Consider the following 13,442-nt stretch of genomic DNA (forward strand, 5'->3'; position numbering starts at 1 on the left):
TAGGGGAGAAAAAGAATCCATGCCAGTAGTAAAAGGAGGAAAATTCTAAGGAAGAAAAGAGAAAAACAATTTAAAGGGGTGGTGACATAAACATAGCAGGAGGCCCAAGGCAACTCCGAGGTGAAGGGAGATGTCCTCGCTACCTGTCTAGAGAAGCCCAGGAATTGGCCTGTATCAAAGCACCGTGAGCAGCGGAGGCTGCATCCTCCCCAAACTGGTTTCTCGGCCTGGCAGTCGCCAACCTGCCTTCCCGCGGCTTTCCTTCCTGACGCCGAACCGCGCGTGAATGAGGAGGAGGAGCGCAACGCCAAGGCTCCCTGCGGTCCAGCGAGGTGGCCGACAGGCGGGCGGGCTCCGCCCCAGAGGCAGGGAGCGCCTGGCGACCACCCAGAGGCGCACACTCTTTCCTGGCACAGGCGCGGCCTGCGCATCTAGGCCGGGTGGAGCCTCCGCCTTCCAGTGCGCGTCTGCTTCCTTGGGCTAAAACAGCTTCCTTAGGAGAGCGAGGCCATAGGGACACCGGGTGGGTCCGGGCATGGGCGGGGAGTGCTTTTACCAATTTCGCCGCTTCGCGGCTGTGGTAAAACTCAGAGCAGTGTGGTAGACCGAGTGGTCTGTGCCCAGACTGCGCCGCCCTGAGAAGCGGGCTGGACGCTCGGGCTGCGCTGGGCACCAGCTGCGGCCTCCAGCAAGGCGCCGCAGGCAAGGCCCAGCGCAGGCGGACCGTGGCCGTGGAGGTCAGGGACCAGATGTCGCAGACTCAAGTCGAGGCAATTTTTCTGGGAGGAAAAATAAAGCCAAACCCACTTTTCCCTTCGAAAGCAAATCTTAGCTTCTGGGTGGATGCTTCACAAACAAGCAGTCTCGGGTTGGCGGGGGAGGAGGCCAAGCTACACTACCTGACAGGTTCTGCTGCGTTTCCTTCTCTCGCCTTTGTGCGCAGGAGACTTCAGCCCCACTTTGGCCACCTCGGTTCTGAACTCCATCATGAACTCCTGCCCCCAGTGCAGCGCCCTCCGCTGCGCCCCACCTTGTCCTGCTCGGTCCTCAGACGGCACAGCCTGAGTATGGAGGTGAGACACCACCTGGGCCTTTTTGAGACTTTGCTATTCCTGGCATTTTGAGCTGGCTTTTCAAGAATTGAAGAATGCTATAGTGACATGTTAAGGTGTTTAAGAGGACAGGTAAGGACTGAGTACACTTCTCTCAGAACTGCAAGGTAAATGCATACTCTGACCCACATCAGACAACCAGGAGTAAATACAGAATCCATGTATGCTGTCTTGACTTTAAATGTGCTGAAAACGAAAAATAAAGACTTTCCTCTGGATCGCAACTACTTCTGTAGTCTAGTATTTCTTTTTCAGTGCATAGGAGCTAGGTATGGAGACACATGCCTGTAATCCCAGCACTTGGGGAATGAGGCAGAAAGATCGCCACAAATTCAGGGTGAGCCTGGCTTACACAAGTGAGTTCAAGGGGAGCCTGAAGTACATAGTGGGACCCCTTCTCAAAAAATAAAAGTACTTATGAACCACACTAGGATTCTTGCTTGTGGTTGTAGATCTGGGGTGAGGCTTAGATTTCTGTGCATGTAGTTCATACTTCCACAGATTCAGATGCTGTCAGTCAAGGTAGATCACAGAAGTTATCCATGCTTTCACACTAGTTTGATAGGAAAGCAGGCACATCTGTAGCAGCTTGTTTCTAGAGCTGCTTTAACTGTTTGGGGGGTAACAGTAAAATACACATGCACGTGCCTACACACACAGTACTAAATAGCTTGTTGAGCTTAACGGGTTGTTTCAATGCCTAACTGGCCCTGGAGCACTGGGCTGCTGCTAAAATAGCTGTTATGTTCTAAGGAACAAACGTGTTCCCTGAGCCACCTCATTCTGATCCACTACAGGTCTACAAAGATACTGTTTTGTTGGTTTTTTGTTGTTGGACGAATTCTGACAAGGTTTTGAAACTGGGACGATCTCCAACAAGAACCAAGAGAGAGGAAATAATGGAATGTAGGATTTCAGAAAAATCAAATGATCAAGTAAGGGCAAAAGATAAGCACTGTGGGGGCTAGGGAGATGGCTCAGTGGAGTAACTGCTTCCCTGGCAAGTGCAAAGGCCCAAGTTCAATCCCTGGTACCGCCAAAAAAAATAAAAATAAATACAAACAAGCATCTTTTCAATCTGAATACTGAGACAAGTCTTTGAAATATGGAGACTTTCTTGTGAGGGCAAACTGTACAACAGGAAAAAAAAAAAAAAAAAACCTCATTTCTCAGTAAAAAATGTGAAATGCATTATAGAACTTTTTTTTTAGGTACCAGGGATTGAACTTGGGACCTTGTGCTTGCCAGGCAGGTGCTTATGCCACTGAGCTATCTTCCCAGCCCTACAATTTTAAAGGGGAAAAATTAAATCGAAGATCCTGCACCAAAGTTTGAATTAAGTCATAGGAAAAATGGCATCCTGTACTTAAGTGTCTACATATAATCCCAATTAATTTAGATGTATATGTCCTACATAAAATGTATTATCATTACATTTTTAAAAACTGCTCAGAATCTCTTATTCCAAAAATGACATCCTGAGAGTTTAAGCCATGTCCATGTTGGTCTCTGCTAACTTCAGTAGGCAACCAGTAGCAGCCTCCAACTGTTGAAATAGAATAGTAATCGAGCCTACCACAGCACTCCAAAAATCAAAATTTGAGGTTAAGTAGAACTTTCCTGTCATACAGTTTTAGAAAGAGTCTCACTGTATGTTCACAAGGAAAGGTGAGGTCTAGAATCAAATCTTTATTTCCAGAGTTTTGCCATACTGCTGGGAGTACTCAGTACAGTGTCATGCCATGAGTATTATTAGCAGGGACAGTTACTCTCATACAGCAAAAATAACTTCAAAGGCTATGGGTTGAAGTCATCTATAAAAATTGCCACTAGTTAAATGTTTCTATCATAACTTATTACTTCTAATTTGAAAAGAAGTATTAAACCCACACTATGACTACTTTCCTCATTTTACTTCAAAGACACTAGGCCTTCTAACACTATCTTAGACAACAATCTGGTGGAATTTCCAGTAGCCAAGTTCCACTTTTAAAACCACTGGTGGACATGATGCTCAGCCTGGCCACAGGCCCAAAGCAATACAGCCAACAAACAATGGACTGAAATCATGGGCCCAAACCAACCTTTCTTCCTTTAAATTGATTGCCGCAGGTATTTTGTCACAGTGATGGAAAGCAGTGTAACACACTTTCCCTCCCACAGGACTCAGTGTTATCAAGTCCATTCAGTGAATGTTTTCTTTCAGATAATGTATTTTCTCTGTCCAGAAGTTCCTTTTAGTTCTCTGTACTTAAATTGTGGGGAAATAGATATAACATAAAATTTACAATTTTTATCACTTTGAAAAAAAAATTAAAAAAAATAAAACCACTAGTGGAATGTACTTTTTAAAAAACACAATGAGTCTAAATTAAAACTTCCCCCTTTTTCTTTTTCTTAAATATACTCCTCTGAAGTCTCTACCACATAACCTATTAACAGTATATTCAATATACAATATTAACTTGTGAGAAATACTCTTTTTTCTGCAGAACTGGGGATTGAACTCAGGCCCTTGCATTTGCCAGGCAAGTGCTTATTCTACTGAGCCATTTCCCCGGCCCTGAGAAATACTCTTAATATTACTCACTAATGAGGTAGCCACTCATTAATGGCAATTGTTTTTTTTTTAATGGCAATCATTTTGCATTTGTGAAATTTTGCTATCACACTGTTTTATGTGTTATGAGATCTTACAATGCAAAGGGAAACATCTTTGTGTGAGATTCTAAAGCACTGTCAAATGTTATTCTGACAATTCCACCCAGTGCCAAAAAGACCTCAGGAGACTTGGGTTGTAAATGCATTTTATTTTGTAAGCAACAATCAAAATATATTTGTGCTACTGATTTCTTCAAATATTAAATGAGATCTTAACAAAATGTGTCCATTTTGATGTGTTCTTGTACAACTTTGGAATCTGCAAAGACCCTTGACTAAAGAAACAGACGTAATTGCACAACTGAGACTGAAGGTGTTGCAGTGCTGCAAACGATGCCAGATGTCATACATTTAACCACACACACCTGCCGAGGTGTCTTGATTTTGAGCATTAGGAACAAGAGAGGACTATGTACTGAAAGTTTCACTAAAAGCTTTTTGCATTTTTTTTTTTTTATTTAAATACGACAGTATCTAACATAGCTGCTAAACACTGGACAATATTTGAAGTCATAAGTACATCCACATGTTCTTCCAAATGACGTTTGGGATCCTAAAAGGAAGAGAAACAAAGACTTATTATTGGCATATAATTACTTAGATTTTTTTTTTTAGTAGTGATGAAATTAAGAAAGAAGCCTAAATGTTTACATATTTCATAATTCAACTTCCCTAATATATTGTTACATTCTTAGGGTTCTAAGTCTTTAAAAAAAAAAAAAACCTAATAAAATAATAAATGACTCAGTGTTAAGATTGATTTATACAATCAATGCTATAACTCCATATCAGAGATTATTATAAACAGTAACACCTAATTCTATAAAGCTCACAATCAACATGATTTTTTAAGAAGCATATTTATGTATGTTTACATGTCTGTATGTATTCTCGGCAGTTCACATTTTTAAATAAAATGTCTGAGGGAGTGTTTTATTTAGAGAAGACATACAAATAAACAAAAGTATAATGTGAATGCCTATCACTCTTTCTTTGCATCTTGATATAAATAAGGATTTTGAATAATTTCAATACTTCAGGAAGTGTTTTAAACGATTCAGAAAATATTCTTGGATCAAAAGTCACTGTGGTTGAAAAACTTAAATACAATTTGTATCTATTCTAAAATGTTAAGAATGTTTCATGCAGCTATTTTGGAAATTACATAGGTGCCTTTCTTTAAACTAGTTAAATCTATTTTGAAACCGTTAAAAATGAAAGTTAAAACAGCACTGTAATAATTAAAATGTTTTATTTATGTTTGAGGTTAAGAATTTTAATTAAATTTGAAAGCTTTGAAATAAAGGATACATACCGGACACAACAATAATTTAAATCTTTAGTTTCTCATGAGCATTACCAAAATGCCCAATATTCTTCACTTTACAAATATCCATCACTGAAATTATTTCTTGATGTGCTTTTCATTTGGGCTTAGTGAAAAGGTTGAGAAAAAACTGAATGCGCTTTTCTAACCTATAATTTCAATACACTGACCTCTTTAAACAACCCAGAGATACAACATGCTACAAATAATTTCAAGTGACTAGACCAGAGTATTATTATTACAACATTTCAGTCCAGAAATAAGCCTTAATGCATTTTTGGTACAAATATTGAGCAAAACTGGCAAGGGAAAAAGATACAGATTTAAATCAATTTTTAAAGTTTTCCTTTTGCCATAAGCTGGGCTAAACCATTGAGATACTACTACATTTTAAAACATTGTCTTGATTATTAAACTTTGTCAATTATGTAGTTTTCAGTTTTACTTTTATCCTTATTTTGCTTCTGTTAACTAAATTCCACCTCAAGAAACTGCAGCCTCAGAAAGCAATTTATTCAAATTCAAATTCTATGAAGGATAAAGGCTCGAAATTGGCGATCTAATAATACATTTTAAAATAAGTGGTAAAAAAAAAAGACAGCAAGGCTATCATATAAGATGAGAAAATAAGATGAACTGTATTTCACTTTGATTTTTGGGGTACTTGTTTTTAAATTATAATATTCAAAATGTATTGAGATGATTTCCTCATTTCTGATATATGATAAAATCAGACCTTTGCCCCTACAACTCTGTTGAAGTAATTGGTTTTACAGTGAATTGGTAACTCATTTATCAGTTATCTATATTACTTCTTATGGCAGCTGGGTGATTCTTAGAGATTTCCCATCCAAGAATGGTCCTGGCCCAAACCTACATAGCTTGTGAGATGTGATGGGATCAGAGCATATGGTAGGATGGCTGAAAGCAAAGACAGCTTAGTGTCTTGCATCTGAAATATCAAGATTCTGCCAACATCAGCAATATGATAACCATGTTCCATGAAACGAAAAAAAGTAATCAACATTCTTTAAAAAACAGACTAATTAATCTGTAGATTCCTTTAATTGGTTGGTATGTTCCCCCTACCCTCAGCTAATAAGACTAAAACATATTTATCTCAAAAAAGTGAAAGAACAAATACTTAAAACCCCCTTTTCTTCACACAGTATAACCACAAGTTATAAGGTTTCTCAAGTATATTACCTACATTATCAATAAATATCATTAAAAAGTATAGATGAGGTAAATCTACCATTTAGTTCTCTTACTTAATGTATTTCAACAATAATACTGCAAACGTTAACTCGGGACATAAGTGTCTTAATTTATTCCTAGTAAATTACCTTCACTAAATATAGTATGTCATAGGTACAGTTTTTGATTTATTCTTTATAGCTAGCAAACAGAATTTGACATCAAATAAATTCAGTGGCTCTAAAAAATTAGTATATTTGCATGACAAAAGAAAAACAGAAAGTGAACAGGAAAAAAAAAAACAAACCCACAGGCCCTAAAATGTTTTTACTCTATAAGAGTACGTTGTTATAAGAATGTATAACCTATTACAGTACTCCTCACCTGCTTGCCAACATTCTTTATTGCCAGCTGTTCAGGTGTCATCTTATCTTCTTCTTCTACAGCCTGTGAATGAAACACAAAAGATAGCATTTCAAATTCTAAATTTACTTTTCCTGCTAAATAGTAATTACCAAAATAATAATAACCATGGTTTTCATTCATAGATTCTTTTATTCAAAGAATTTATTAATAAAAAAATATTTGCCAATCTTTATAATAACTTTCAGGATAATGAAAACTGTTACGACCCCCATTTGAAAACAGATCAAAGAACATGTAAAAGATATTGAAAATATCAAACTGAATCACTCAATGGTTATATTAGCTATTTGCAAAACAGTTACTAAACATCATAACTAAATTTCTTGAGAGCTAGGTGGTACTAAAAACTATAAATTTTTTAAGAGCTGTGTGGATGAAATATCTTAGCTAGCCTTTTATGGCACTGAGGTTTTAACCAGTTTTATTCTACTTTCTTTTCCTACTTTCTATAGTAGTTTTCTCTTCCCATTTTTTTTTTTTTGTCTCCTTTTGTTTCGTCAATCCACCTTGTGGCTTGACAAAAATATCCAGTACTTATTTAAAAGCATTCAGGACCAAAGGAGCTTTTGACTTAAAATCGACTTAATGGATCACTTAATTTGTTCATATCTTTAAATCTGTAAAGTAATATAGTATATATATCTGTATTCAGAAAAATCTCACTATTCTACATGAGGAATCTTTAATAACCATAAAGAACAAATTTGAAGTTTTCAACATCAAAATAATTATTTGAATTAAAAACAATTAAGTGAACTAAAAACCCTCATGCAAACCACTTTCTACCACTCTCAGTTGCTACAAACTCTAATGTGCATGATCATAAACTTTCTAGCAGAACTCTTAAATTATTACTACATTATATTAACTATTACCATGTCCTCTCCCATTATGGTACTAACATAAAGCTTTTATTGCAAATTCTAAGGAATTCTTTTTTTCTTTTCCTTTTCCTGTATTTTAGGGAAGGGTCTACAGCATGTTCAGGGTCTCATTATGATAGACTGGACTCATAGTGATTCTCCTGTTTACAGTCTCCCAAGAGCTGGGATTACAGGCCATGCCCAGTCCCAATTGCGAGCCCAGTGCACCCTGGGGACGGGACTGGCATGGCAGGCCCGGGGATCAAACCCCCAACCCCTTGCACCTGCTTGCAGGCCCTTTAATCCACTGAGCTATTTGGCCGGCCCTCTAAGGAATTCCTAAGGAACCTTCACAGTTGATGGGCTGAAGATAGGATTATAGCATGTAAATTTGGGGGCCATGATTTATTCATACCATCTGATAAATGGAAAAGACCTTAAGAAATGCCATCATGGCATTTACCAGAAGATGACTATAAAGAGGGTGAAATAGCAGTGGCAGAAAGCAGAAAAACAAAATCCCAGTGAGGGTTAGACTTGGATACTCTAAACTTCATAACCTCACAGCTGCCAAATTTCTTCATGTGTGAACAATGAACATGTAGGAAATGCAATCATCAGACATTTCCCATAAACTGGGAAGTTTGGCTGCATTTCACACCTTCTTAATAGTTTTGTAAACAGAGAACTTGAAAATGAGCAAAGATGGCAAGTGTCTAATTTTATAAATGGACAAACTATCTAGAGAATTTTCCCCAACAGAACCTGCCCAAAGAGAAAAGACAGTGAATAAGTATTGTATCTTCTGATTACTGGAGGATATTTATTTACAGGAAATCATTGGGAATTACATTTATGACTCATAAGCCTGAAAGAAGGAAAAATAAAAGTTAATAACACTCCAAATCTAGAATTCCCTAGACAGAAAATATGTTCATTTTTAGAGTCAGATGTCACTCTATTATTTTCAGCTAGTTATGAAAAGTACAGCTTAACCAGGAAATTGCTTCTACCACTTTCCTATCTTTTAACATAAAAGGAACATTAGCATGCATTTAGAATTTGCCTTTTAAATTACTTTTACAAACTGTGATACTATATTTTATTAACTTAAAAGCACTATCAAATGAATGGGACAATTAAGTTTGTACTCCATATCCATTCAGTGTTAGTTTTTCTGGGCACATGCCAATGACAGTACTTACTACGGCACTGGAAGGAGGCAAGAGTTTTGGAATTTGGCTCAAAATACCAATCCACATACAACATGGTTATTAGGAAGTATTTCAGATTATTAGAAATATCAAAGATGACAGCTACACAAAGATGAAGGTCAAAAAGCCTGAAAGTATTAATTTTATCTGAAAGGTTAAACAGGATATAAAAAGCTCCAACAAATTTTAAAAATCTTTTATATCCTTTAACTACTTTACCAATTAGTTTTTCCATTCCCAATAATTAAAAGAGAGAGTTCACAAACTCTTTGAGAAGTGCAGATGGTAAAAAGTACTCCCAGCCATAGATGCCATCTGGGAAATGAGGAGCAGCTGTAGAATTAGGCATAGCCTAAGGTTGCAAACGCCATGACAAAAGAGTAAGCACAGCTCTTCCATTCTAAGACAGAACAGATAATCACATCCCTTCCAAGTGTTTCCATCTACCTATAAGTTACCTATATCTCATCTACCATCTGGTTAAGACCAGTCTGTCTTCATTCACAGTTCTAATCTGGCTAGTCACCAAGAAAAATTAAGAAATGGTAACAGCAGAAACAAATGAAATTCAGGCACAGGCAGTGTCCTCACTAGGGAACTTCTGTGTTTATGGCAACTTCTGTGATTTGGCTTCAAATTTTGCTTTTGCATTTGTGCTCTTCGGTTTACTCAACCAACAAAAAGCACTGAAAATGTTTGTGGCTATTCACACTAGAAACGTTTTTAACAGTTTATCAACAAAGACCCCCAGATGGCTATCCCATCATGCACGGTCTGCACAGTTCTAAGAAATTCTTGGAATTTGGTCTCTTATGTGATCACAATCCCCCAGATGTACCCCCCTATCTTAAAGAGGTTTCTAAACCCCTTAATCATTCTGCTTGTTAATGGTCAAGTTTCTCAAATGGAACACTTGAACTCACGTTTTATTTACACATAAACAAATATATGTTAGACTCCTGACATTTTTACTAACTTTTAAATATCTCCACCAGGCCAGTTCCAGTACTCTGAACTTTCTAAAGACCTTTGCAATTATTGTAACACCAGTTTGTTTTTTTTTAATTTTTTAACCTTTCTTTCGATAACCTATTTCTTATTCTGCACACTTCTCTATTCCTTTGGCTTTCTTTTTCCCATTGATGTGCTCTGTTCAACCTATAGCATACTATGACCCTACTTAAGCACATGGTTTCCAATATCACAAATATAGCAATTTTTAATATAAAGTATAGCACACACGGCTAAAATGGAATATGCTAATTTCCCCCAATAAACCACCCCTGCAATTGCCAATGGATTTCAAGACAATGTATTTTACTTCATTCATCACTTTTTTTTTCTTTTTACAGTACAGGGGATTGAATTCATGGTCTCATGCATGCCAAACAAACATTATACCACAGCTACCTCCCCAGACATTTTCACTTTATTTTCAAACACTGCCATTCAAAATTGGCAAAGCTGGCCTCAAACTTGGAGCCCTCCTGCCTCAGCTTCCTGAGTAGCTGTGATTACAGGAATGCACTAACATACCTAGATCCCATGATATTTATATTTATTTTTCAAATTGAATAATTGAAAAAAAAACCTGAGTTACAGAAATAGGGAATAATTTCAAAGAAATGTTTTTTTAATAAAACATTTGGGAAAGCAAAATAAACATGAAGCAATTAAAAAACTGAAGAAGGTGTAAGTAGAAGTTTGAGTGTGAAGAACAGTAAAACTTTTCCACCACTATCATTAAACACAAACATATACATATTTTATAGATACTAATTACTAATCTAAAAAACAAGTGAAAGGGAAATTTTTCAAGCTGTTAGCATGGCTAAACTATTAGAGCAGATTTTTGAAAACTGTAAAAATAGAAGCCCAGCCAGGTGTGGTGGTACATGCCAGCAACCCTAGCACTTTGGCGGCTGAAGCAGGAGGATCGGTTTGAGTTTGAGGCCAGCCTATGCTTCATAAGGAAGTTCACGGCCAGTCCTGACTACACAATGAGACCCTGTATCAAAAGAAAAACAAAACTTCAAACAACAACAACAAAGCAAAGACAGCAGAGTAGACTTGTGAAGAGGAATGTATAGCCATTGAAATAAAGGGAGAGACCTCTTAAGTTCAAGAATACTGAGTGAAAGCAGGGGGAAAATGAAAACAACCTGGAAAGGGGCCGTAGAGTTAATGTACTAAGAAAGGTAAATAAATCAATCACTTTTTTTTTTTTTTAATGTATTTAGTACAGGGTTTACAGGGTCTTACCGCACAGATCGGACTCGTAGTGAGTCTCCTGTTTTCAGCTTCCCAAGCGCTGGGATTACAGGAATGTACTATCATGCCCAGTCTCAATCACCACCTCAGCACGCCACATGCCAGCACAGCAGGCTGAGGATCGAACCCTAGTCCCTGTGTTTTCCTAAGCAGGCACTTTAATCCTCTGAGCTATCTGGCCTGCCCTCAATCACCTCTTTTAATAAGTTGGAAATAGTAAATTATCTTAAATACTCACTCCATAATGGAAAGGGTATGATTTTAAGAATACAGTTATCTAAAGTAGATAGATACAACTGATCTAAGGAGGTTACTTTTTATCCAGTAAGTCCTAAGAAAGCAAAAGGGGCAAATTAGGTCATGACGGACAGCTGGTGAAGATGAGTAAGAAATGTGTCCTTTAGAGGGTATACCATTCCCTAAAATTTCAAATTTTATGTTAATAATAGTGACTAGATAAAGCTGAGGACAAAGAAAGTTGTAATTCAGCTAAAACATACAAGTATCACAGCACTTTACTGATTCAACATATTTGTAGAGTATCTGCCATTTATCTGGTAGTGTGCTAGAGAAAAATCAGACTCTTTTTGGTACTGGAGATTCAGGGCTTCTGCACTGAGGCCCATCCCAGCCTTTTTATTTTGTATTTTGAGACAGGGTCTTGCTGAGTCTCTAACTTGCCCAGGTTGGGCTCATGCCTGCCATCTTCCTGTATCAGCATATCTCAGAGGTAGGAAAGCAAGCACTACTGGAGTGCCCAGCTAAAATAAGATTTTATTACTGGTAGGGCCAGGGAGATGGCTCAGTGGAATAAGCACTTCCCTGGCAAGTGCAAAGGCCTGAGTTCAATCCCCGGTTACACACACACACACACACACACACACACACACACACACAAAGATTTGATTAGTTGTAAAACTACAAAATTAAAAAATAAGAATTACTGCAGGAGGACAGAATTCTATGGAAATATAAAGGAGTAAATAGCATTTCTGTGTATGTGCATGTAGTGTGGATCCAACAGTTAGAGAGGGTTGAAATGAGACTCTTCAATGAAAAGCAGGAAATCAGGAAGAAGCTGTGGTGACAAGAAGTGCTTCAGGCCAGGAAGCAAGAAAACACAACACATTCAGTATTGCAACAATTTAGCAGCCAGAAGAGATAAGACTACAGAGACAAGCAGTAGCTAATTCAGGTTTGGACTTATTCTCAGGCATATAGAAATCACTTAAAAGCCTTTTAAAAGCAAGGTAGTAATATGGACCAATCTGCCTTTTCAGATTAAGGTAAATCCTTAACCTAAATTCAAACACTTCGGAGTATACAATTTAAAAGACATTTAGTACATTTGTAATGTGGTACAACTATCACCTCTAAGGGCTGTAATTTGACTCAGTGGTAGAAGGCTTGCCTAGCAAGCTGGAAGTCCTGGGTTCAGTCCTCCACACCAAAAACAAAAAGTAAACGTCCCCTAAAAAACAATTCAACCAAAAAAATACAGTAAAATAAAAAGAGACCAAAACCAAACAAGGCAACAACTCTCATCTCTATTCTAAAACATTTCATTATCCTAAATGGAAACCTAATTAGACTGTTATTTACTATTCCTCCCTTGATCAAGACCAAGGTGACAATTAATGTGTTTTCTATGTATCTATGGATTTAACTATTCTGGATACTTCATATAAATGACATCATACAATACGACCTTTTGAACCTGGCTTCTTTCACCTAGCATAAATTTTAGAGGTTCATCCATGTTGTGGCATGTATTCATTTCTTCCATCCTAATGGATGTGTAGTATTCCGCTGCATGCATACATCATGATTTGTTTATCCACTCATCTGTTAATGGACATTTGGGTTGTCTCTACCTTTTGGCTATTGTGAATAGTGCTGCTATGAATATTCATGTACAGATTTTTGTTTGAATATTTCTTTTCACTTCTTTTGGATAGATACTTAGGAGCAGAATTTCTTGAGTCATATGATGCCTATAATTTTTTTGACAAACTACCAAACTGTTTTCCCCAGTGGCCGCACAGTTTTATATTCTTACCAGCAATGTACATGAGTTCCAATTCCTCTGTGTCCTTAACACCACTTGGTTCTTTCCATTATTTGATTATAGCTATGCCAGGTAGTATGAAATGGCACATCATCATGGTTATGACTTGCATTTCACTAGTAACTAATGATGCTGACTAAGTATTTTTCATGTGCTTACTATTTGTATAACTTCTTTGGAGAAATGTCTATCCAAGTCTTTGCCCCCCGCCTTTTTCTTAAAAAAAAAAAAATGGGGCTGGAGAGATGGCTCAGTGGTCTAAAGCACCTACTTAGAACAAGCTTAGCAAAAGCATCAGGGACC

General features: G+C 37.4%; 1 protein-coding gene across 1 annotated transcript in view; it reads right to left on the reverse strand.

Moving 5' to 3' along the window:
- Positions 1–3,900: 3,900 nt before the first annotated feature.
- The window catches only part of Psmd14 (proteasome 26S subunit, non-ATPase 14), a 99,303-nt gene continuing 89,761 nt past the window's right edge, over positions 3,901–13,442 (reverse strand). The window contains exons 10-11 of the mRNA XM_004629884.2: positions 6,682–6,744; positions 3,901–4,326 (exon numbers count right to left, since the gene is read on the reverse strand). Coding sequence (XP_004629941.1) covers positions 4,228–4,326; positions 6,682–6,744 — 162 coding nt within the window. The 3' untranslated portion in view covers positions 3,901–4,227. The remainder of the gene's footprint in view (positions 4,327–6,681; positions 6,745–13,442) is intronic.

Source organism: Octodon degus, unplaced genomic scaffold (genome assembly GCF_000260255.1).
Source record: "Octodon degus isolate 3935 unplaced genomic scaffold, OctDeg1.0 scaffold00032, whole genome shotgun sequence".
Lineage (NCBI taxonomy): Eukaryota > Metazoa > Chordata > Mammalia > Rodentia > Octodontidae > Octodon > Octodon degus.